General features: G+C 34.9%; 1 protein-coding gene across 1 annotated transcript in view; it reads left to right on the plus strand.

Moving 5' to 3' along the window:
• Positions 1-24,772, plus strand: part of FBXO11 (F-box protein 11) — a 90,659-nt gene that overhangs the window by 64,556 nt on the left and 1,331 nt on the right. Inside the window, exons 2-22 of the mRNA XM_057740964.1 lie at positions 1,083-1,210; positions 1,353-1,437; positions 1,861-2,005; positions 3,309-3,438; positions 4,269-4,352; positions 4,433-4,565; positions 6,040-6,146; positions 6,569-6,680; positions 6,763-6,869; positions 6,953-7,090; positions 15,269-15,486; positions 16,585-16,670; positions 17,853-17,947; positions 18,877-18,999; positions 19,088-19,173; positions 19,821-19,897; positions 19,988-20,131; positions 22,659-22,769; positions 23,466-23,573; positions 23,904-24,012; positions 24,594-24,692. Coding sequence (XP_057596947.1) covers positions 1,083-1,210; positions 1,353-1,437; positions 1,861-2,005; positions 3,309-3,438; positions 4,269-4,352; positions 4,433-4,565; positions 6,040-6,146; positions 6,569-6,680; positions 6,763-6,869; positions 6,953-7,090; positions 15,269-15,486; positions 16,585-16,670; positions 17,853-17,947; positions 18,877-18,999; positions 19,088-19,173; positions 19,821-19,897; positions 19,988-20,131; positions 22,659-22,769; positions 23,466-23,573; positions 23,904-24,012; positions 24,594-24,692 — 2,425 coding nt within the window. The remainder of the gene's footprint in view (positions 1-1,082; positions 1,211-1,352; positions 1,438-1,860; positions 2,006-3,308; positions 3,439-4,268; positions 4,353-4,432; positions 4,566-6,039; positions 6,147-6,568; positions 6,681-6,762; positions 6,870-6,952; positions 7,091-15,268; positions 15,487-16,584; positions 16,671-17,852; positions 17,948-18,876; positions 19,000-19,087; positions 19,174-19,820; positions 19,898-19,987; positions 20,132-22,658; positions 22,770-23,465; positions 23,574-23,903; positions 24,013-24,593; positions 24,693-24,772) is intronic.

A 24,772-nucleotide genomic window follows, 5' to 3' on the forward strand; every position in this document is an offset into this window, starting at 1 on the left:
CTCTCTTCTCTGTCAGAAGCCTGGCTTCCATTATCCTGTTTAATTATTTGATCAGTCCTTCTGTTGTTTGTTACCAAGCTTCCAGTTCCACCATCCCCTCTCCCATGTGATGCCCTTCTTTCCCTTTTCTGGCTCTAACTCTCCATTCCAGGCCACCTTCCCCCACACGGACTTCCTTCTTTACCCCTCTTGAGCTCTAACACTGTATGCCAGACCACCCTCTACATGGATACCCTTTTTATCCTACTTGGTATCCAGTACCCTATACTGAACTGTCCCTCTCTGTTGACACTTTTCTCACCCCGCTTGGAATCTAACCTTGCAGTACTCACTTGTGCTCACTCATTGAGTGAACATGCTCCTCACCTTTTTTTAAATTGCCTTCCAATTTTGTGTCATACCTTGAAAGAGTTTCTCCACTTTAACGTTATAAAAAATAATTTTGTTTTCTTCCAGTGATTTTATTTATTTATTTATTTGTTTGTTTATATTGTATGTAAGCATATGGTCTTTTGTGGAATTTGTTTTTTTAATAAATTTTATTTATTTATTTATTTGGCTGTGTTGGGTCTTGGTTGCTGTGCATGGGCTTTCTCTAGTTGCAGTGAGCGGAGGCTACTCTTTGTTGCAGTGTGCGGGGCTTCTCGTTACAGTGGCCTCTCTTGTTGTAGAGCACAGGCTCTAGGCTCACGGATTTCAGTAGTTGCAGCATGTGGGCTCAATAGTTGTGGCTCGAGGGCTCTAGAGCACGCTCTCAGTAGTGTGGCGCACGGGCTTAGTTGCTTTGGGGCATGTGGGATCTTCATGGACCAGGGGTCAAACCCGTGTTCCCTGCATTGGCAGGCAGATTCTTAACCACTGCGCCACCAGGGAAGCCCCTGGAATTTATTTTGAAGTAGGAAATGAAGTAGAAATCCAACACTTCTCAGATGGTTATCTAGTTGGCTGGAATTTGTATAAAAACTGTATCACACCCCCCCCCCACAAAGAAAATTTATAAATTTTTTTAAAAGTTTACTGAATCCATAGGGCTTTTTCTTAAAAATGGGTGTCATTTTTCATATTGTCTTTGTTTATAACAGATGATGATGTACCTGCAGATATGGTTGCAGAAGAATCGGGTCCTGGTGCACAAAATAGTCCATACCAACTTCGTAGGAAAACTCTTCTGCCGAAAAGAACAGCGTGTCCTACAAAGAGCAATATGGAGGTAAGTTAAATGTAACTGCTTTTTTGTGTGTGTAATGAAAGAATTGTTGGGAAACAAACAGAAAGGGGACCATCGTCATTTTTTAGAAGTAATGATTATGGTAAAAATATTTGCTTAACTAGCTTTCATTTTGTTTTTGAAGGGTGCTTCAACTTCAACTACAGAAAATTTTTTTGGTCATCGTGCAAAACGTGCAAGGGTCTCTGGAAAATCACAAGATCTATCAGGTATTTCCTACAGGAAAGCTAAGAAATGGTCAAATAATATTTTTAAATTTTTTTGATACCAAAAAATTAAAATCAAATGTAGTTTATTTGCACATTTGAGTTGAAAAAGTGATTATTACAGAATAAACATGAAAACCCTGACCTTCTCCATCTTTGACTGTAATTGTTATATAAAAATGTTTTTGTATATTTATTGTAACCAGTTTCTGAAATGGTACATACTAGCTAAAAGAATACTGTTGTCAAGATAAAAGAAAATAAATGTGTATCATCTGTGAAAGCAAATGCTTATAAAATGATCGTCGTCAAAAAATAAAAGCTATTCATTAGACAAAATGGAAATTGTGCTTTTTAAATAATGAGAAAGTCTTTGCCAGCATGATAAATAGATTGTTTATATTCTATTTGTTAATCTCTTTATAGCAGCACCTGCTGAACAGTATCTTCAGGAGAAACTGCCAGATGAAGTGGTTCTAAAAATCTTCTCTTACTTGCTGGAACAGGATCTTTGTAGAGCAGCTTGTGTGTGTAAACGCTTCAGTGAGCTTGCTAATGATCCAATTTTGTGGTAAGTGAAAATTTATTTTTTATTATCTTGAGGTGTCTGCCCAAAATGCTAAAGATAGTAGGAAAGTTGGAATATGAGTTGTTGGTTACAGTTAAATAGTCAGAAGAAAATTAGAATGCTTATAAATTCCAAGTTACCTGTTTATCACAAATGCCAGTTGTCAGTCCAGGCTGTGTTTTTAAAATAATAAAGGAAGTACTTTTTCCACTATTCGTCAGTTAAAAGCAACTGAGTGATGAAAAGCAACTGCTTTTCATTCCTTTGCTTTTTAGAAACAAAACAAAGCCTAATTTAAAACAACAAATTAAGTCCGATAGTTTAGTAGGAATGTAGATTTTGTATATCATGTTTGGAAAATAGTTTGGGCGGTTGTATTTTTGAACCATAAAATATGCATGCCCTTTGACCCAGCAATCCCACTTCTGAAAATTTGTTTACCCTATTTACAGATTTTTCATAATAACATAGTTAATAGTGGGGGAAAATTAGAAATAATCGAAAAGTCTAACAATAAGAGATGGGACTAAAAGTAAACAATATATTATGTTTGATATATTACATTTGATATATTATGTTTAGTATATTACGTTTGAGGGTTGTGATATAGTCATTAACAGTGATTTTTATAGTTTTTAATAACATGGGAACATGCTGTTATAAAAAGTAAAAAGCAGCATAGAAAATTTTTTTATGTTATAATTACAACTGTAATAAATGAAACTATCTGTAGCTAAAAAGACAGGAAGGAAATACAGTAAGCTGTTAATAGTGAGTATATTGAAAGTATAGGTTATCTCTTTATACTTTACAACAGCTATATGTATTACTTCTATGATGCTAAAAATAAAGTATACCTTAAATTTAAGAAAGAAAATTATATTTGTGTTAGAAAGGAAAAAGAGAATGAAGAGTAGAAGAAGAAACATTTTGCTTTGTACAGGAAATTATGGTAGTTACTGTCACTCCGTTTCTAAGGTTTGATGGTTCTTGATAGGACATAAACATCATTGTTTTTCATCATTATTTAAGATAATCCTTTTAAATTATAGCTGTATGTGGCTTTTACAGTAAGAGTGGCTTTTATTTTCCCCTGACTAACAATCAGATTTTAAAGAATTGATACTTACTCTTTTGGGTGGACTATTTTTTAATATACAATTACATTGTTTTAGCCAAAACTTTTGTATTTACGTTTTAAATTCTGCTTTTTCATATTCTTATAAGTTTTTGAGGCCTCAAATAATTTTTATTGTTGTTCAAAGGACATTTTGTGAAGAAATCTTTAATTCCTTTACCCCTTCAGGAAACGATTATACATGGAAGTATTTGAATATACCCGCCCTATGATGCATCCTGAACCTGGCAAATTCTACCAGATTAATCCAGAAGAATATGAACATCCAAATCCTTGGAAAGAGAGTTTCCAGCAGTTGGTATGAAGTATAAATGGAAAATACTGATTTATATTCTATATTTTAAATAAAAGTTTCTTTTTAAAAATTTAAACTCAAGAATAGGTTTCAAGGAAATTTCTTGGTAGTTCAGTAGTTAGGACTCTGTGCTTTCATTGCTAAGGGCCCAGGTTCAATCCCTGATCAGGGAACTAAGCTCCCAGAAGACGTGTGTCCCCGCCAAAAGAAAAGAGTAAGTGTCAGGTCAATGGACATTTATCAACCGACAAAAAAGTCATCAATTCTTTTCACTATTGACATATTTTTTATTAATTTAAATAGTAGCAGTAAGTATCAACAGCCTGAGAGCAGTTATACTTTCTCTGTATCTGTTTGAACTTATATTTAAATTTATTGTTGAGTATTTATTTTTAAAGTCTCACATTTAGCTTAATTTTCATATGGTCCTTTATGAATGGTTCCCAACTAGGGGTGATTTTGCTCCACAGGGGATGTTTGGCAATGTCTAGAGACATTTTTGGTTGTCACAACTGGAGAAGAGACTGCAGCTGATACCTGGCGGTTAGAGTCCAGGGATGCTACTAAACATCCTTCACAGGATAGCTCCCACAACAAAGAATTATCTGTCCCAAAATATCAGTAGTGCTGAGATTGAAACATCATGTCCTACTTACTGGATATTATTGAGTCATAAACTGTTCTAGATTTCACATTGTAGTATGTAACAGAAAATTAGTTGGACTGATAATTGTTTTTGGTAATTAATAAAAAATTCATATAGTACTAAATTAATTTAGGCTGTAGTGTTTATATTGGTAGTCAGTATTTGTTTTTGTTCTTTAATGTTTTAGTATAAAGGTGCACATGTAAAGCCAGGATTTGCTGAACATTTCTACAGTAACCCTGCAAGATACAAAGGAAGAGAAAATATGTTGGTATGTTTGATTTGTCTTTTTTAAGATTTAAAATGATGATCTTACAGTCCTATACTGACTTTTTTTTTTTTTTTTTTTAGTATTACGATACAATCGAAGATGCCCTTGGTGGGGTACAAGAAGCTCATTTTGATGGACTTATCTTTGTTCATTCTGGAATATATACTGATGAATGGATATATATTGAATCTCCAATCACCATGATTGGTGCAGGTATTTTTAAATGCATTGTCATTAGAATTTTAATATTTTATTTACATGATGGATTTTTTAAATGCTAGTTACTTAAAATCCAGATGAACCTTGATAATATCTTAATTGTAGGAAAAAATAGGAAATAGGTGTATTTTATATGATGGAAATGAAAACCTTTGAGTTCAGAAATTATAAATGTACTTATTTTTGGGGGGGGGTGTATATATATATTTTTTTTAATGTTCACCACAGTGGCAGTATCTTCTTTTTTTTTTTTTAATTTAATTGGCTGTGTTGGGTCTTTTTTGCTGTGCACGGGCTTTCTTTAGTTTCGGTGAGTGGGGGCTACTCTTTGTTGTGATGTGCAGGCTCCTCATTGCCGTGGCTTCTCTTGTTGTGGATCTCGGGCTTTAGGCGTGTGGGCTTCAGTAGTTGCAGCACACAGGCTGAATAGTTGTGGCTCACAGGCTCTAAAGCGCAGGCTCAATAGTTGTGGCTCATGGGCTTAGATTGCTCCACGGCATGTGGGATCTTCCTGGAGCAGGATCGAACCCATGTCCCCTGCATTGGCAGGCGGATTCTTAACCACTACACCACCTAGGAAGCCCTGTATATTTCTTGATGTCAGTACTTTGTCCACCTGCTTTAGTTGTTCATTAAGGAGAGAAAAATATTTGTTAGTTTTATCTTTTATTCGAAAATAGAGGTTAATGTTTTTATTGCTGTATTTTTAATGAAACAAATGTGGTTAAGTTTCTAAGAATAAATGTAATATTTGTTGAGCACTGATCAGTTATTTGAAGATTTATGCTCTCTCTGATTTTTTTAAGGATCAATAATACAAGACCATTTTAAGATAGCTAGTAATTGTTTCTAGTTAATGAAATGTGCATTTACTGCCTTTTCTTCTTCCCTCCCCCATTTCTACCTCAAATAAAAGTAGGAGAGAGTACAGAAAAATTTTGCCTACTGATTTTCATTACTTTCCAAATCAAGGCCAGTATTGGAAATAAGTTTAAATAAAGAAGTTTCTCTCTTTCCCTCCCTGCTCATCATCCCCTTCTTTCTTCTTCCTGAGCCTCGTTTTCTGGTGTCACTGGTTGTGATTTGGTTTCCACAAGAAACCCACTTTTTAATATGCCATTGCATTTGATATTAAATACTGTTTGTAGTCAAATCTCAGAAGTATTATACATGGACTTGAGTATAATGGTACTCAGATAATGTCCATGTTAAGTATGATTGCCTGTATGAAGGCCAATAAAACATAGTTATCTATCTGATAAAATGAATATTAGTCCTATCTACTCAGTGCTAATGTTCTTGGAAAGTTCCCTCTCCAAAACAAGTACCCAATTTAAAGCCATAAAAAGGATTCTACTGAATTACTAGTTTTATGGCAGAGTATTTTTACTGATTAAAAATGTAATTTTTAAAGTTCCATTTTATCTGTCTGATAAAGGTAATGTGCTTTAAAATATTTTCTTCATAGCACCTGGAAAAGTAGCAGACAAAGTTATAATTGAAAACACTAGAGATTCAACCTTCGTTTTTATGGAAGGTTCCGAGGATGCTTATGTTGGCTATATGACAATAAGGGTAAGAAATTTAAATTTATTTATTTATTTATTGGCTGCATTGGGTCTTTGTTGCTGTGTACAGGCTTTTTCTAGTTGCAGCGAGTGGGGGCTGCTCTTCATTGTGGTTCACAGGTTCCTTATTGAGGTGGCTTCTCTTGTTGTAGAGCATGGGCTGCAATTGCGTGGGCTTCAGTAGTTGCGGCACACGGGCTCAATAGTTGTGGCTCACAGGCTCTAGAGTGCAGGCGCAATAGTTGTGGCACACAGGCTTAGTTGGTCCGTGGCACGTGGGATCTTCCTGGAGCAGGGGTCGAACCCATCTGCATTGGCAGGTGGATTCTTAACCACTGTGCCACCTAGGAAGTCCAAAATTTTTAAGTGTGTATGTGGAAATCATTAAAGCAGTGGTTGTTTATTTCAAAGAAAATTTCTACTTTTCAGTTTAACCCTGATGACAAATCTGCTCAACACCACAATGCACACCACTGCTTAGAGATTACAGTAAATTGTAGCCCTATTATTGATCACTGTATCATCCGAAGTACATGTACAGGTTAGTGTTTCCATTATGTTTTATTATAAAATGAGTCACTGTGTTGCCCAACAGGTTTTTAAATAAATTATTTTTCTTACAGTTGGCTCTGCAGTATGTGTTAGTGGTCAAGGAGCATGTCCCACTATCAAGCACTGTAACATCAGTGACTGTGAAAATGTTGGACTTTATATAACAGATCATGCACAGGTATTTTTAAGTTTTGTGGGTTTTCTTCTTTTTTTCTCCCTTTTTAAGCTCTACTAATGTTTATTTCTGGTTAATTGTTGTAGGGAATATATGAGGATAATGAAATTTCCAATAATGCTTTAGCTGGGATTTGGGTTAAAAATCATGGAAACCCAATTATTAGACGGAATCATATTCATCATGGACGTGATGTTGGTGTGTTCACATTTGATCATGGCATGGTAAGAACATTTATTTTTAATAGGAAAACTAACATCATATCAGTTACATTTCAAATAGTGTCAGCATTTTATCATCACCAAATTGCTGAATTGAAGAGTATAGGTTTAAGAGAAGATTTTAGCATTATAAAGTCAGTATACAATATCAATTATATAAATTCTTGAATCTAACATTATATACATGTAGAAAAGATGGAGTCCTTAAAGAATTGATGTGAGCTTTGAGGGGAGTAAGGTCTAATCCAGTACTTCTCAAATGTAAGTGTGCATAAAAAAACCCGGATATAATAAATCAGAATTTTTAAGGACAGGGCCCAGGATACGCATTTTTTAATAAGCATCATAAGTGAGTTTAATGCATGTTGTTTGTCGACTGCACTTGGAATAGTTTCATCATTAGTTTGACTTCCATTTTATTCCTCTTAAAACTTTTTTTTAACTGGCAGAACTTTAATAAGAAATGCAGTGATGATAATATACCAGTTTTAAAACTCTTATGCAGCAGTTAATTAGGCATCTTTATAGGTGATATTATGTTTTAGCTACTACTATGTCATTTTACACAATTTTCTGGAGACATGACTTCTTGAAGCTCTCTTAGGCAGAAAATAATGTTCTTGGGTGCCTGTTCAGGTATTCTTTTCATTTAATGTCCTTGTTTCTTGGTTGTTTGTTTTTTGGGTTTTGGGGGGGTTTTTTTGGCCACACTGTGCCGCTTGTGGAATCTTAGTTCCCCCACCAGGGACTGAACCTGGGCCCTCAGCAGTGAGAGCATGGTGTCCTAACCACTGGACTGCCCAGGAATTCCTTAACATCTATTTTTTGTTGAAGTAATTTTCAGGTCCTAGTACAGCATTGGCAGCATTTTTTGTTAAGAAGTCAGAGCTGGGAGAGGAGGTTTGATGCGGTGACAAAGAAGAGTATGGTGAAGTTTTATTGCTTTTATATGGTATTAAGCAACTTCGGAACATTGACTTGAGATACACAGATTGTCAGTTAGCAAAGGAAATTTTTGTTTTTGTTGTTTGTGCCTAAATCCCTAATGCAGAACTTTTTTTTAAAAAGTGAAATAGACCATGAGGAGTACCCTTTTATCAAGTTGAGTAGGTGTAAATAGTTTCAGACCTAGGGTAACTGTAACCTGAGAAAAACAATTCACTTAAAATTCAGGCTGTAGTTTGGGTCTGGAGATAAGAAAGCACAGTGGAGGTGACCACTTGCCCTTTTCCAGCTAGAATTTAAAAGTTGACTTTTTTTTCCAAATTGTAGCTGTTTTTTTCCAAGGAGTAGGGAAGAGAGGGGAGTTTGGGAATTGGGGAGTCTGGGCAAAGATATGGAGGTTGTCAAAATATAAGAGTCTTGAGAATCTTCTCCCCCTTAGAAGCCCATATTGGCAATAATTCTTTTATTTTCTTTTTTTGGCCATGCCGTGCAGCATGCAGGATCTTAGTTCCCCAACCAGGGATCGAACCTGTGCCCCCTGCATTAGGAGTGTGGAGTCTTAAGCACTGGACCACCAGAGAAGTCCTAGCAATAATTCTTAAATGGAATTCTAAATGGAACTCTTATTTTTGTAATGGAGCTATATATACTACACTAGTATCTCTGCCTGTGTTGCCTTTAGACTTTGCTCCAGAGTTACATACAATTCAAGTATCATATTTATGCATGCCTCTGGTCTCACTCACAAATGATTTGAGGTACCAAAATAACTGAGTAAATTTTCTCATTTTTAAAAGACCTAATGCTGATGGCCACTTACTAAAATTCATCATAATAATTTACTCTTCACACACACACCCCCATACAGTTTACTTTTTATAGATTAAGGTTTATAAATTTTATAACTTTTAAAAAACAAACCTTAGGAAATCCTATAGATACATATTTCCATTAAGGATTGATGAAGAGATTTGTAAGGTATTATAGATTTATAAGGGAAGGATGGAAATAAAGCATATCTTGGGTCTCATCTCTTTTTCTTTTTTTTTCTTTTTTAAAAGTTGATTTGTTTATTAATTTTTGGCTGTGTTGGGTCTTCATTGCTGCGCATGGACTTTCCTAGTTGTGGTGAGCAGGGGCTACTCTTCGTTTTGGTGTGCAGGCTTCTCATTGTGGTGGCTTCTCTTGTTGTGGAGCATGGGCTCTAGGCACGTGGGCTTCAGTAGTTGTGGCACATGGGCCTAGTTGCTCCGAGGCATGTGGGATCTTCCCAGACCAGGGATTGAACCCATGTCCCCTGCATTGGCAGGCTGATTCTTAATCACTGCGCCACCAGGGAAGTCCCTCTCTCATCTGTTTTAGTATTGTGATATAGTTCTTTAAAATCCTTTGACAGAATGTTCTTTCATTACAAGTATTCTTTGTGTCGGCTGCCTATGATTGGTAGGATGACATCACAAAGGTTAACTTTTTTTTTAATTAATTAATTTATTGGCTCTGTGTTGCTGCATGCGGGCTTTCTCTAGTTGCAGAGAGCAGGGGCTACTCTTCATTGCAGTGCATGGGCTTCTCTGTGGTGGCTTCTCTTGTGGAGCACAGGCTCTAAGTGTGCAGGCTTCAGTAGTTGCGGCACCTGGACTCAGTAGTTGTGGCTCTCAGGCTCTAGAGTACAGGCTCAGTAGTTGTGGCGCTTGGGCTTAGTTGCTGCGTGGCATGTGGGATCTTTGTGGACCAGGGCTCAAACCCTTGTCCCCTGCATTGGCAGGCAGATTCTTAACCACTGCACCACCAGGGAAGTCCCTCCAATGTGGTTTTTTGTTTTTTTTTTATATTCTCATTAAATACAGAACTATTTTATTTATTTTTTTTTTTTTCAAACTTTTTTTTTTTTTTTTTGGCACACGGGCTTAATTGCTCTGCGGCATGTGGGATCTTCCTGGAGCTGGGATTGAACCCATGACCTCTGCATTGGCAGGCGGATTCTTAACCACTGCGCCACCTAGGAAGCCCCAGAACTATTTTAAATAATATAAAAAACATGGAGCTATTATCTAAGATATTGGTTGTATTTAATATGCTATGTTAAATGAGAATGCAAACCTGTAGTCCTTGGTGGGAGAACAGGACCTTTAGATACAGTTGAGATTACTCTAGTGTGTGTAAAGTAACAGTAATGACTAACATTTATTAAGTGTTTACTATGTTCCCCATGCAGCGATTCCCTGCAGTGACCCTTATTTTACAGATGAGGAAATAGGCGCGCTAAAGTGACTTATCCCAGTTTCTAAATCTAGCAAATGCCTGTTTGAACCCAGGTGTTCTGCACTCACAGCCAGACGTCAGAAAGTCTATAAGTTTTTTACCTGTTTTAAGGAAATAAATTTCAGGAAGAAACTAGAGATGGTAGAATATATTGGAAGTTCCTCTAAACAGATCAAGATATACAGTCCAATGTGGTTTTTATCTCTGATTTTTTTTAATGTATTTTTTTTATGGAATCCTTCTAGCATGTATAAAATTAGAAACAGTAGTATAATGAATTCCCATGTATCTATCCTCCATGTTCAAAAACTTTCAGTTCATGGTCAGTTTTGTTTCGTCTATACCTCCTCACATATTGCTTATTTTCTTCTTTACTCTGAATTATTTTGAAGCAAATCCTAGACATCATCATCTCATCTGTAAATATTTCAGCATATGTCTTTCTTTAAAAGATAGGAGTCCTTCTTTTTCTTTTACATAACCACAATGCCAGTCTCACTCCTAAAAATTTTTCCATCAGTTTACAGTTCCCCAATTCTTTGTTTTTTGTTGTTTAATATTCAACCTATTGTTATTTTCATAAAGTAAAATTAAAATATCATAGCAATGCCAAATTGCTCTATAATTTTTGAGACATTTATTCTAAGTTTATGAGTTTAACTCCTGATAGATTGACAGTTGACAGACTGTTGAAATATGGCTTTCTTCTTCTCCTTTCATTTCACTTTACTTTGGATAGTCTTCCTTAGATAGGAAATACAGTCTTAGGTGATAGAAATTGCACATTAGTGTTTCTTCTTCATATTTACTTCTTGTGCTTAAGTTATTTCTATGAAAATATTACTGTGGAATTATTTCCTTCCTCTCTTGTGTTCTATTCATGACACTAGATCTCACTACTTTAGTAGAAGATCATTGGCTAGGCTTGCTTATTAGAACAGTACTTGGGGAAACATAGCTTGCCAAAGGTGTAAGGTAACATTTACTAGCTCTCAGCACCTTATTCTTCCTTATCCAGATATCACAGTATTTGGCAAGTGCTTGATAGATTATAGTGTGGGGTTGTAGATGTTTATTTCAATGAAGGTAGCATGTTTTTTTTTCTGTTTTTCATTCTTTTATAGTTTTATTTGGAGAGTTTTAAGAGAAACTCTTGAATGCCTTTCAGCCTGTCATATTTAATAAAGACTATTTCACTTCAAATTTTTTTCATGAAAAAATACTTAATCTCACCTTTTATTTTTATATCAGTGTTAACTTGATAGAATGATAATTTTCAAGGACTTGTAGTGTATATGGCAGAGATTTAGAAATGCTTGTGCTGAAAAGTTAACAAGCTCTTTTTTTAAAATATAGAGGAAGCTCTTAGCAATCTGGTATCTTCTGGTAGGGAAATAAATGATTTCATATAATATGGCATAGTCTGGTAAAATGTCTGTGCCTTTAGAGTTTTATATTTGTGTTGGCGCTTTCGTGGTTTGCAACTTAAAAGGCAAAGTAGAATTCTGTTTTCTACTTAGAGTCCTGTATTATTAGACCATTTTGCACTAAAGGCATTTCTCAACAAAACAGATGTATTTCATTAAAATGTGTTTTAAAGCAAAATTACATTAATTGGACCCTATAATCTGTAATAGTTAGGTTTTCTTAATATATTATAAAACTATAAGTCAATCAGTTGTTGCCCTTTCTGAATGTAATAAAATTACAGTTGTAGCAATGTAAGAGGCTTCTGGGTTTTAAGAGCAGGAAGGAAAAATTTTTCTTACTTTTCAAAAAAATTTTGTTACTTTCTTTTCTTGAAAATTACCTTAAAGCAAAAGATACAGATTACAGCTCCCATCTTTGATGAAACTAAGGGACATTTTTAACCTCTAATCTAAATTACAATATGGTAAAATGACCATGTGCTTATGACCAAGACAACCAGTTCAGATTAGAGCAGGTTATAAAACCTGCTTATATTCAGGAAGATAAATTGGTAAAACTACTGTGAATGTAAATATATTAAAAAGTGATTGGGAATTCCCTGGCAGTCCAGTGGTTAGGACTCCTCGCTTTCACTGACAGGGGTGCTGCAGGTTCGATCTCTGGTTGGGGAACTAGGATCCCGCAAGCCACTCAGCATGGCCATAAAAAAGAAGGAAGTGACTTAAACAACTAGTAGCAAGTTTAGGATGTAATTTTGAGATCTAAGCAAAGAAGAAGAACAAGGTAATTACTGACTTCAGGGAAAATTAAAAGTTGTGCAGAAACTTTGTAGAATATGTAGTTTTACTTTACAGCTTCTCTCTAAATAGCACTCTAATCTAACCAAAATTGTGATATAACTGCATTGGAAGGATACAGTGTGTGATCGAAAGATAGAAGAGCAAAGTCTCATCTTCTATCTTCTCATTTCTGCAAACTCAAGATAAAGCAATATGAGTTTTTACTTAAAAATATGGAAGTAGAACAAAAGATTTAGCTAAAAGAATTGAAAATTGGAGCCTCTGGACAAGGGAAAATGAAGAGGGGGGCTGCTGTTTGCCTTAGTAAACTTATGGATCTATTTGACTCTCCTAAGTGTGCAAAATCGAAACCTAAAGAAAACAGAAGGAGTTTCCCTGGTGGTCCAGTGGTTAGGACTCTGCGCTTTCACTGCTGAGAGCAGGGGTTCAGTCCCGTGTGGGTACTAAGATCCTGCAAGCCACGCAGCATGGCCAAAAAGACAAAGAAAAAGAAAACAGAGAAAGAGCATCTGTGCATTTGAAAAAATTTTTAGTAGGTATGCTGTAGCAAAGTATACTAGTTGAACTAGTATAGCCAAGATATGACAGTACCCTGTTACTGAAATCTTCATGGAAGCCTAGTAAATAGCATAACCTTTTCCTGCTGCATTCTGAACAAATTAAGAAATCAAAGCCATGAAGTAGCATGAGGAGGCTGAAATATGAACTTCATTACTCTTAAAGATTAAGTTGGAGGGCACAACTTAGAATGAGGACAAAATGAGTCTGTTTAACTGAACCCCAAAATGAAATAGGCTTGTTTCACAGGCAGTGTTCATGGAATAGTAACAGAAGGCATGCTCCCTAAGGGCAGCTGATTTCCATGAGGAAACAGGTGGAGCTGAAATGAGCATACTCAGTTTATTCTTTCCTGGATTTACCATTCAGATATGTCATTCAGCTCCTGGCAGAGAGAGACAAGTGGAGCTCCCTTCTCAATGATGAAAACATCAGAAATATTGAATTCTTCCAATCTGACCTTAAGCTCTTTCAGTCTAGATAGCTTCTTTTAGGATTTGTTTTTATTTCTTTGATGCTCAGTTTTGCCATAGTCGTCTGTGTATATACACCTGGTGTCCATCCATTTTTATTTGGTATAAAATCAAAGAAAAAGTTTTGTATTTAATAAAATTATTTTTGATGCAATCCCCCAATTTTTTTTAAAAGAATAAGATTATAATCCACATGTTAATAAGTTATAAGTGATTTGAACTTTATTTGTGGAAAATGAAACCTGAAAAGTACTTCTAAATGTTATTCTCAGAGAGCCATTTTCTTAAAGAGTTAAATATGTTATATACTAGAGTACTCAGTTACATCCTGTTTTAACCTCTACTGGATTTGGCAAAAAGTTCTACTTGAGTGCTTACCATGTGTAAAGTCTTGTATGGATATAGATGCTCCAGAAGTTAGTATAGTCCTTTCTCTTCAAGAGCTTATGATCACTTATTATCAGGTAAAAATGGATATGACAAATACAGTACAAGGCGTTACATGGAAGCAGCTTAAGAAAATACTTAGTACTCTTTGGTGGCATGGTAGGGATTTGAGGAAGATAGCCCAAAATGGACTTCTCGTAGCTGTGATGAATTAGGAATTTTAGAAAAATGATGTCTGGTAGTTAGGTTAAATTGTTTCTACCTCTATGAAGTATTTTCCCCACATTAATCCCCAAACCAATAGGAAGAGTCTATAAGACACAGATGCACTCTATTAGTGTCAACTTGGAAAATAAAAAGAGAAAGAGCTGAAAAGGAAAGAAAGAGAGAGAGAGAGAGAGAGAGAGAGAAAGAAAGAAAAGAAAAAGTACTTAGTGCTAAAGGCATTTTAAAGAGAGGAGAACACATTGAGTTTTTGAAGGGAGATAGACAAGGAAGGAAAAATGGCTTTTAGAAGCACCATCTTATAACTATCTCATTTTTTTCCCTCTAACATTCCATCTGATTGAGTTTTAGAATTTAGGATATCAGTATTACAGTAACATTTATTCTCACTAGAAAATAAGTGAAATATATCCATCATAAATAATGTAAGAAATATAGAGAAGTGTAAAGGATACAGTAAGCATCCATAATACCACTATTCGGTTAATCATACGCTCATATTCTTGTTTTATCCTTCAAGTTGTTTTTCTTCAAATACAATTGAGATCATATGAATGTATACTATCTTGAAGTATATACTGTTATTGTCATTTAACATGATAGCATGTGTAACGTGAGCATGTCTTCACAACATTTTATTCAGCTGGTTCTCTGTTATTGGGCTAAGATGAACATTATTTTGTGTGTCTTTTTTCTGTAGTCTCTGATTATATCCTTTGGTCAACTTTTTAGAAGTTGATTTCTGGGGATATTTTAAGGCTATGAGGGTTCATTTTCTTTAGTACTTAAATAAACCTTTTGTTGAAAGATATATATTATTACTGGGTAATGGTATTTATTTGCATTTATTGAATAAACCTTTCCCTAATTTTCTTTCCTGGCTTTGAATATACTAACATTAATTAGAGAATTTATAGTTCTGTGTTACTAAAACATTTAAATGTGTATCATTTAAAATTTAGTGTATATCTGTCTATGTTTCATTCTTAACTCGAGCATTTCTGATACTTAATTTTGAGGTATACATTAAAAAGGCTTTTAAATGTCATTTGTTTTTGGAAAGTAGCCTTACCTACAGGTTTAATTTCTGTATTTTCCAGGGTTACTTTGAAAGTTGCAACATACACAGAAACAGGATAGCAGGCTTTGAAGTAAAAGCTTATGCTAACCCCACAGTGGTTCGATGTGAAATTCATCATGGGCAGACTGGAGGAATATATGTTCATGAAAAAGGAAGAGGACAATTCATAGAGAATAAAATCTATGCAAACAACTTTGCAGGTGTATGGATTACCTCAAATAGTGACCCAACAATAAGGTATTTGTGTATAATTATGGATGGAAATTACATTTTCACTTTGTTAAGATACTTAGCTTTAACTCTTACTGTTTTTCCTAGACCCCTGACTACTATAAAATAGATTTTCCTAGTAAAAAAAAAAAGTCTGTGCATCTGAATGAGCATAGCTATTGCATTTATTTTGGAGTGTTCTGTTTGTTTTTTTATTAGTGATCTAAGCCACGTAAGATATTTTTTATGAAAAATTGTAAACGCTGTGATTTTTATTTTAAATTCATCAGACTGCATTATAGATGAGTAAATAGGGCTGTGGTCTTCCCTTGGAATCAGAATGTTCTGGCTTGTCGTCATCCCCCCCCCCCCCCCCCCCCCCCCACCAAGAGTCAGCAGATAGAATAATCAGGAAGCTAATTTTCTCAAAGATACTTGGACAGAGAGACCAAGAATAAGAGAGAGTCAAAACTTCAAGCTGTCACCTTTCTTTAATAGTTCCTACCACTCCCTCTGGCCACAGTAAGGAAACAAACAGATCCAGTCTTAAAGGTATTGGCTAAGATTGTAGAACAGAGCAGTTATGATTTAATCAAAGACCATGAATTATTTTTGTCAAATTTTTTTCCACTGGCTTTATGAAAGTTCATTATGTGATTTCCATCTTAATTACTGTTCAACAAATGTTTATAGATGAGCTAAGAAAAGTTCTTTTAAATGGATTAGCTTTTTCTTTTTTTAATCTTAATATGTTTGGGGTTTTGGGGGTTTTTTTTTTTGAACGCACAGCTTATGGGATCCTAGTTCCCTGACCAGGGATCAGATCCAGGCCCCCTGCAGTGGAAGCACACAGTCCTAACCACTGGACCGACTGGACCACCAGGGAATTCCCTGGATTAGCTCTTTTGAGGGGAATTTTTAAGAATGCTATTTTATCTCAAATACTCCATGGTTTTCCAAAACTTTACATCTTAGAACTAGAAGGAAAATCATCTAGTCCCTCATGAGACCCATAGAAGTTAAATAATTTTCTACGGTCACATAAACATGAGTGGCCTTACAATTATTGTATAAAACAAGCAAGCTTTTCTGAATAGATGCTTTTTTCCCCCCACATAATTATAGGGGGAATTCTATATTTAATGGAAATCAAGGTGGAGTTTACATCTTTGGTGATGGACGAGGCCTTATTGAAGGAAATGACATTTATGGTAAGCATGTGGTTTGGGTTTTTATTTCTTGGGTTTTTTTTTTGGTCTTTGTTGCTGCACGTGGGCTTTTTCTAGTTGTGAAGATGGGGGGCTGCTCTTCCTTACGGTGCACGGGCTTTTTGCAGTGGCTTCTCTTGTTGTGGTGCGGGCTCTCGGCGCACAGGCTTCAGTAGTTGCAGCACATGGGCTCAGTAGTTGTGATGCACGGGCTTAGTTGCTCCTTGGCATGTGGGATCTTCCCGGACCAGGGATCAAACCCCTGTCCCCTGCGTTAGCAGGTGGATTCTTACCACTGTGCCACCAAGGGAGTCCCAAGCATGTGGTTTTTGTTCTATAAAATTTTAGAGCTTGGCCTGTGTTCCTGATATTAGCAAATGGACCACTTTGAAACCTGTTGAGTAGGAGAATTGATCCAGTTTGTTTAAATTCTCAAGATTATTCTGTGACATTTGTCCACTTAACAAACATTTACTGAGTACATACTATGTACTAGGCACTAGTCTACATACCAGGAATGAAAATAAAACTAAGACCCTAGTCTCACAGAGTATTTACAGTTCCCTTAGATTCACTACATTGTTTAACAATAAATTATTTCTGTGGTAGTTTAATACACTTCGGTACTAATTAGAAAGGGAAAATACTTCTTCCTCATTAATACTTTTGAGGTATTAATTCAGTAAACAGTTATTAGGTATCTATGTGCTAGACACTGATATAAGTTTTTTGGCTTCCTCTATTGCTAACACTTAACTGGATAATTCTTACATGAAGCTTACTCAGTGTCAGGCAGTTTTTTGAGCATCTTACCTGAATTAAGTCACATAATATTTATATCAACCCTGTGAGTAGACACTGTTAAATATCCCCACTTACTGATCAGGTAACAAAGGTACCAAGAGATTAAGCAATTTATTCAAAGTTACATAAGAAGTAAGTCAAATTCCTGGGATTCAAAACTTAACAGCCTGGCTGTAGTCTCTGGTCTTAACCACTATAACTATACTGCCTACAATCCTTTTCTGTATCTTTTGTATTATACTCCTGGTTCCCTTAGTTTTGTCTTGGAATGCTCATGGATCATAAGTATCTTTCTAAATATGACATATTTCACAGAATTGTGCTCTTACCATGTTCCATTAGGCTCCATATGTTGATATTGTAACTTTTATTTTTAAACAGGCAATGCATTAGCAGGAATTCAGATTAGGACAAACAGTTGTCCGATTGTTCGACATAACAAAATTCATGATGGCCAGCATGGTGGAATTTATGTGGTAAGTTAATGAATACAGTGTTCTAGAATCGCATGCATCAAAATCTGGGTAGAAAAGGGGGAGAGGGCAGAGTTACATCTACCTTTAGGTAGGCCATCTTGAACTTTTTCTCTCTGCCAGTGTATGAATGACTTAAGAGTTTCTAATTATAATTGGCAGTATGGGCTGAACTCATAACAACAACTGCTTGGCAGTCTGAGTTATATTTGTCACACTGGAATTTTGCCAATATGACTACAGTATGAGTCTCTGAAATTTTCCAAAAGTATTAAAATCATATCACTGAGTATTAATACTATACTTGAATATTTTTATCTTCTGAAAAAGCCAAACATTTAAATTTATTTTGAAACATAAGTAAGCATCTTACAAAATTTAAAAATCTATGTATTAGTCCTGTGTCCTCTGCCATCATGGTATCTGAAACTGTTGTTCAAGTAAGAAAACGTAGGGAATTTCATAAAGGTCCTCGTATAATGCCAGGTGTGACTCTAATTTTTAGTTACAGTTCTAGAAATGATCATGTCTTAAGTCCTCTAAAAATAAAAGCTTTAGTAACCTGAACCTTGTTTTGAAGTGATTTCACCAGTGATAGGTTGAAATAACTCAACTTCCTAAGTGAGAGATCTTCAGTTTGTTATACATCTTAGTATGAAATAAGTTTTTTTGTTAAAGAAAATTGAATGCTACTACTCTTACTATAATAGGTTTAAAAGTACAAAACCACATAAAGAACGGTATAAAAACTTTGAGAGCTTAAACGCAGGTAGAGGCTATGTGAAAGAATGTTATCCGATACCTCCTTAACCATATTAAAAAACAAAAATTGAGATTTTTTTTCTGTCATAACTGTCTTAAAAGGGGGAATACACTATAAACTACTTGGCTTATACAAGATACATATTGTAATCAGTGTAACTTTTATTTAGCATGAGAAAGGACAAGGCGTAATAGAAGAGAATGAAGTCTATAGTAATACTCTGGCTGGGGTCTGGGTGACAACTGGCAGCACTCCAGTACTGAGAAGAAACAGGATACACAGTGGCAAACAGGTAAGATTATGTTAGACTCTTGTATGGGAAATACATTGTTTTGTAAACACTTCTTTTTTATTTGAAAAAAATTTTTTTTTAACTTTAGGTTGGTGTTTATTTTTATGACAATGGACATGGAGTACTAGAGGACAATGATATCTATAATCACATGTATTCAGGGGTTCAGATAAGGTAAATGCTTTCACATTTGGCTTTCTTTGGGGAGGGAGTTGCGAGTATGTGGGGTAAGCCATGCTTACCCCATTGTAATAGTCAGGTGTCTAGGAAAAACAGTAAGAGTTTAAGCAATTAAGCACGGCTTAAATTGTCAGAATATAACTTTTCTTAGACTAGTTGAGGACAGCAGCCAGTGGTATCTCACATGCTACACCTGGCATGTCATGAGTACTTATTAAATGGGAGCTTCTGATTTTATGCTGTTTCTGCAAAATTAATAGTTTTTATACCCCTCTTTCTTATAGATTAAGTTTTTGGAACTGTAGTAGTCCTAATCATATAATTCAACCCTTTTTTTTTTTAATATATATGAGGGGAGCACATATATTAAAAAAATAAGTTACTTAATCTAACCTCCTTAGTTTAGTTTACATATTAGGAGACACTATAGTAATAATATAGCTAAGTGTGTTCTTTGGGAAATAGAATTAAGCAAAATTAAAAGTTTCTTTTCTGACAGACTTCTCAGAGCATCTTGAAGGTGATGCTTAATTATGTAGTTAATTCTTACTGTGATTAATGTAGGTTTTCCTACTGTTATCTAACATGAGATGTGGGAGTAGAAGCAATTGAAATGGCATTATTTTCTATTCTATCCACAGGACTGGAAGCAACCCCAAAATTAGACGCAACAAAATCTGGGGAGGACAGAATGGTGGAATTCTCGTTTATAATTCTGGTATGTTTAATCTTTTATTTTTTTCTTGGTGCTATTAGTCTTTAGAAATATACTTTCTAAATAACATAACCTAAATTTTTGCATTTATAGGTCTAGGTTGTATAGAAGACAATGAAATATTTGACAATGCAATGGCTGGAGTCTGGATTAAGACAGATAGTAATCCTACACTAAGAAGAAATAAAATCCATGATGGAAGAGATGGTGGCATCTGTATATTTAATGGGGGTCGAGGTATTGTTGTTAACTTTGCATTAGTAAAAAACCCAGTTTTCCATTATTCTTCCATATCTTTAATGATTAATGACATTGCCAGTTAATATGTTATAAATGAGGGAATCACAGTCTTTTTCCTTATCAAGTCTTAAGATGGTATAGGAAGTTAGTGCCTACAGTTAAAGGACACAAATGTTTACAGAATTTTTCTTTTCCTTCAAGCCACCTTGAGTGTGCCACTTGTTAGTAAGGCTTTTTTAAGGTAGCAAAATTTGTTTACACCCTCTCTCTGGACCTTTGATTATTAAGAATAGTGATATGATTATAATAAACTTCAAAGGCAAGTTATAGAACTAGGTGTGAAAAATTAATTCGTCCGTAAGTATGTAAAAAATGTCTGTAGTAAATAAGGATTGCTTTGTACCTGTTCACAACTGTCTTTGTTGGAGAATGGAATTAATGAAGCCAAGATGTACTCAGTTTGGTGTCCATAAAGGTCAAATCACTTTGCACTGAGGCAAAAGTTCATAGTCTCTCCCCCTTGCAAATGCATACTGTTCATGAAGAGAGACTGGAAGAGACTGTTAAGTGCAAATTATCACCATTCCTGAAATATCAGTAACCCAACATTATACATATCTTGTATAGGATGTTAGCTAGTCATTACTCTAACATACCAAGATTTAATCAACAAAATTTACTACTACAACCAAGCAATGGTGATCCCATTAATGACATAGACTCTCAAGGAGTTTATAATCTAGCAATTCAGTTAAGTTACATTATCTCTGATAGGATTCTTTGTAAAATATAATGAGGAAACACCATACAGAATGGTTGGTTTTATTTGTAAGGTGTTGGGAAAGGTTCTGGAGTAAAATCAGTCTTGAGCTGTGTCTTGAAAAATGAGTATTTACTGGTGAGTTGTCGGGTAGGGGGTTGAAGGCCATTCCAGGTGTAGAAAGTGTAGTTATTTCACTCTTTTCATTTGTTCTGTACTTACTTACTAATTGAACATCTCTGTACCAAACATTGTGATATAGATGCTAAATATAAAATGGTGAATAAAACTGTACTACATCCAGAAAGTTTATAGTCTTATGGAATGGCACATTGTAGGCAAAAATCTAAAGGAAACTGAAAGTGGTTTAGTAAGGCAAGAGATACTGAAAGTTGAGCCGGAAAGGGGGCAGGGCCCAAATTATAAGAGGCTTTGTTTATATATGCAGTACAGTTTGGATTAGATCTTAGCAATAGCACTTGAGGTTATAGTGGACATCTAGATCTTAGCAATAGCACTTGAGGTTATAGCAGACATGTGCAAGATTAGAGGCTGGGTCTTTTCTAGGGGAAAAGGAATTTAGAGGTCAATACTGTGAACTACTATAGACAGGTCAAATGTGTACAAAAATAAAAACATATTTCACGTCTTCAAGGAGCAGAGAAACAATAGTACACAACTAAGTATGACTCACTGTACATAAGTAAAAGATTTTATGAGTAATATTAGCTAATACTTTAGTATTGTGTACTTCTACATGTATTAACACGTATTTACATGTAATAACTTAATTACATTAAGTAATATTACTTTTACATGTAATAACATATATTACATGTATTTATTTAATTCTCAATAACCCTATGTGGTAGGTGCTGTTATGCCCATTTTACAGATAAGGAAATTGAAATAAAGGTAAGTAATTTGCCCAGAGTTGGAAGTAGTAAAGTCAGTATTTGAAAGCATGAAGTCTGATTCCTCAGCCTACTCTTAATCATTGTTATCCTGCCAGAAGAGAGAATTAGTAATTATTTTGATGGAGGAAAACTAAAAACCTCCCAGAGGAAGTGACATTAAGAAAGAGTATAGAAAATTGCAGAAAGAGGAAATAACTTAAACCCAAAGGCATTAGGGGTAAAAATGTATAGCATATGCAGAGTATAGGTAATATAGTAAGACAAAGGAGTAGGTTGGGGAAACATTTTGAGAAACTGTAAATAGCAAGTTAATTTTATTAATAGCAGGTTAAACTTTATTCTGAAGGTAGATTTTTATACAGATGAGGGATATGATAAAGTTGTAGGAAACTGGGGGAAACACAACAGCAAGAGAGACTAGTTAAATTGATCAAAGAATGCTGACAGTCACCAGAAAGTCATCAGGGCTTGAACTTAAAACATGGAGAGCACAAAGTTTCTAAAACTATTTCAAAGAAATTAATTTTAATTCACCAGTGTTCAGTACGAATCAGCTTTGTGCCAGGGCACTGGGGATGCAGTGGTAAGCTAGACATGGTCCTTGCAGCCATGGAACTTCCAGTTCATTGGTTAGAATGGTTACCTGCCAATTTTAGCAATTTTTGGTTAAATTCTACTTTAAGTATCTGTGAATTACTAATAAACTTTGTTTCCAGTTGAAAAATTAGCCCTATGAACTTCACAATCCAGTTAATAAGAAACTAAAAGAAAACCTAAGTACCATCAAAATGGCTAGTAAAAGTTGCTATATGCATTAGCCTTAATCTGGGGAAATATTTTATTATAGGTCTCCTTGAAGAAAATGATATTTTCAGGAATGCTCAAGCAGGTGTTCTCATCAGCACTAATAGTCATCCAGTCTTGAGGAAAAACAGAATATTTGACGGATTTGCTGCAGGTTTGTATTTTCTTTTGTTACCTGTAGCTTGTTTTTTGTACATTAAATTGATTCTTGGTATCTCTTGCTTAATAACTAAAAGTGTGCCAAGTATGCTGTGGAAGTTGGCTGACTGCCTCTGTTAAAAATTGCTTATAAGAGCACCTAATGCAAGTTTTGGATTCTTCCACTCTAAGCCAACCTTATGATCTTGCAGTTCAGCAGTAATTATGAATCATTAATTGGATAGAGTAAATACAGGCTAGTACTACCATTTGGAATAAATTCAGATAAATGCAAGCCCTCTGCCCTCATAATGTTTTTAAAAATCTTGGTAAGTGAAATCCAAGTGTTGTGCATGTATTTCAACTTTTTGCCAGTGAAGACAACTTCTCTTAATAATTCCAAATAACCATCTAGCTCCTTCCTACACGTATTTCTGGGCCCTATCTTCTTAGTTTGCAAATAAATTTTAAAATGTCATTAATAAAAGTAAATTAGGAACCATCTGTATCATTCCTTCCTTTATAGCAGGGGTAGAGGATTATCAACAGTGGGAAGTAAACATTACTATAAATGATTCAAAAATTTCCTTTTTTCTTTAGATGTTAATATACTTTTTTATATAAAAGAAGTTTGCTACATTTGTTATATTTCAGGTTTCTTTTAAGAAATTATATAAAGTGATGCATCTGCTGTTTGTAAATTTTGCTTCAGGTATTGAAATTACAAATCATGCAACTGCAACACTAGAAGGCAATCAGATTTTTAACAACCGCTTTGGAGGCTTATTTTTAGCATCTGGTGTTAATGTGACAATGAAAGGTATGTTGGAGTCTGTGTTCTGCCTATAATGCACCAAATATGCCATGAAAAGATAAGAGGCCATTGTTATTCAGTAACTTAATTCCTCCTGTCACTGTACAATAGTTAACCAGCAATTCAAGAGAACTATTTTGAACAAGTTGTTTCAACTTGTTCTAAATTGTTGCAGTATCTTATACAAGAAAAATGCATTTCTATTCTTAGCCATTTTTTTTTTTACTTCACTAGTTGGCCTCTTTTAAAGCTCTTAAAAACTGTATTAGAATAATCCTGTAATTTATCTTAAGTCTCTATACCCTAGAATTTTACTTATTTTTTCTTTTATTACAGATAACAAAATAATGAACAATCAAGATGCCATAGAAAAGGCTGTTAGTAGAGGCCAATGTTTATATAAAATATCAAGTTATACCAGCTACCCCATGCATGATTTCTACAGGTATATTTCTAAATTATTTGTGAGCCTTGAAAAGGGAGAGTAAGATTTTCTTTTCTAAACTGACAAGAATTAATTTTTAGCTTTGCCTTAAATGTATGAGCTAAGAAAGTAACTTGGATATTTGCTAATGGAAAAATATAACAAAATTTTATTAATTGTCCACATTGAGTTCTGTGATCAAGCTACTTTGAGGATCCTATGTTTGAGACCATAAAATATGGGAAAATGTAATACTGAAGTAACTACTGATACCACTGAAAATGTGAAACATAATTGTTTTCCTAGGAGTTTAAAGATAAAGCTGTCATTAAGTGTACCTTACATTCCAGCCACCATGAGTGAGTTTTGACTCCTCTCCCCCATATTGATTCTGTGAAGACTTGATAGGAACTTGCTTTTCCTCAGAAGACATAAAATAGGAAATTCACTTATTCCATTAAAGTCCCTTTTCAGAATTAGACTAGAACCACAAAAATTCTGATCTTTTCTTACAAGCCAAAGGTCATAGGATTATAAACAAATTGCAGTATTTTGAATAAATAACATGATCGAGGAAAATAATGTAAGCTTTTGCTTTTTAGATGTCACACTTGTAACACCACAGATCGAAATGCCATATGTGTGAACTGCATTAAGAAGTGCCATCAGGGACATGATGTAGAATTTATTAGACATGATAGGTATGTATGTAGCACACTTTTGCCATATTACCCAATTATTTTCCTCCCCTCACTTTCCTAATCTTTGGGTTTTCATTTTG

Source organism: Hippopotamus amphibius, chromosome 7, assembly GCF_030028045.1.
Source record: "Hippopotamus amphibius kiboko isolate mHipAmp2 chromosome 7, mHipAmp2.hap2, whole genome shotgun sequence".
Taxonomy (NCBI): Eukaryota; Metazoa; Chordata; class Mammalia; order Artiodactyla; family Hippopotamidae; genus Hippopotamus; species Hippopotamus amphibius.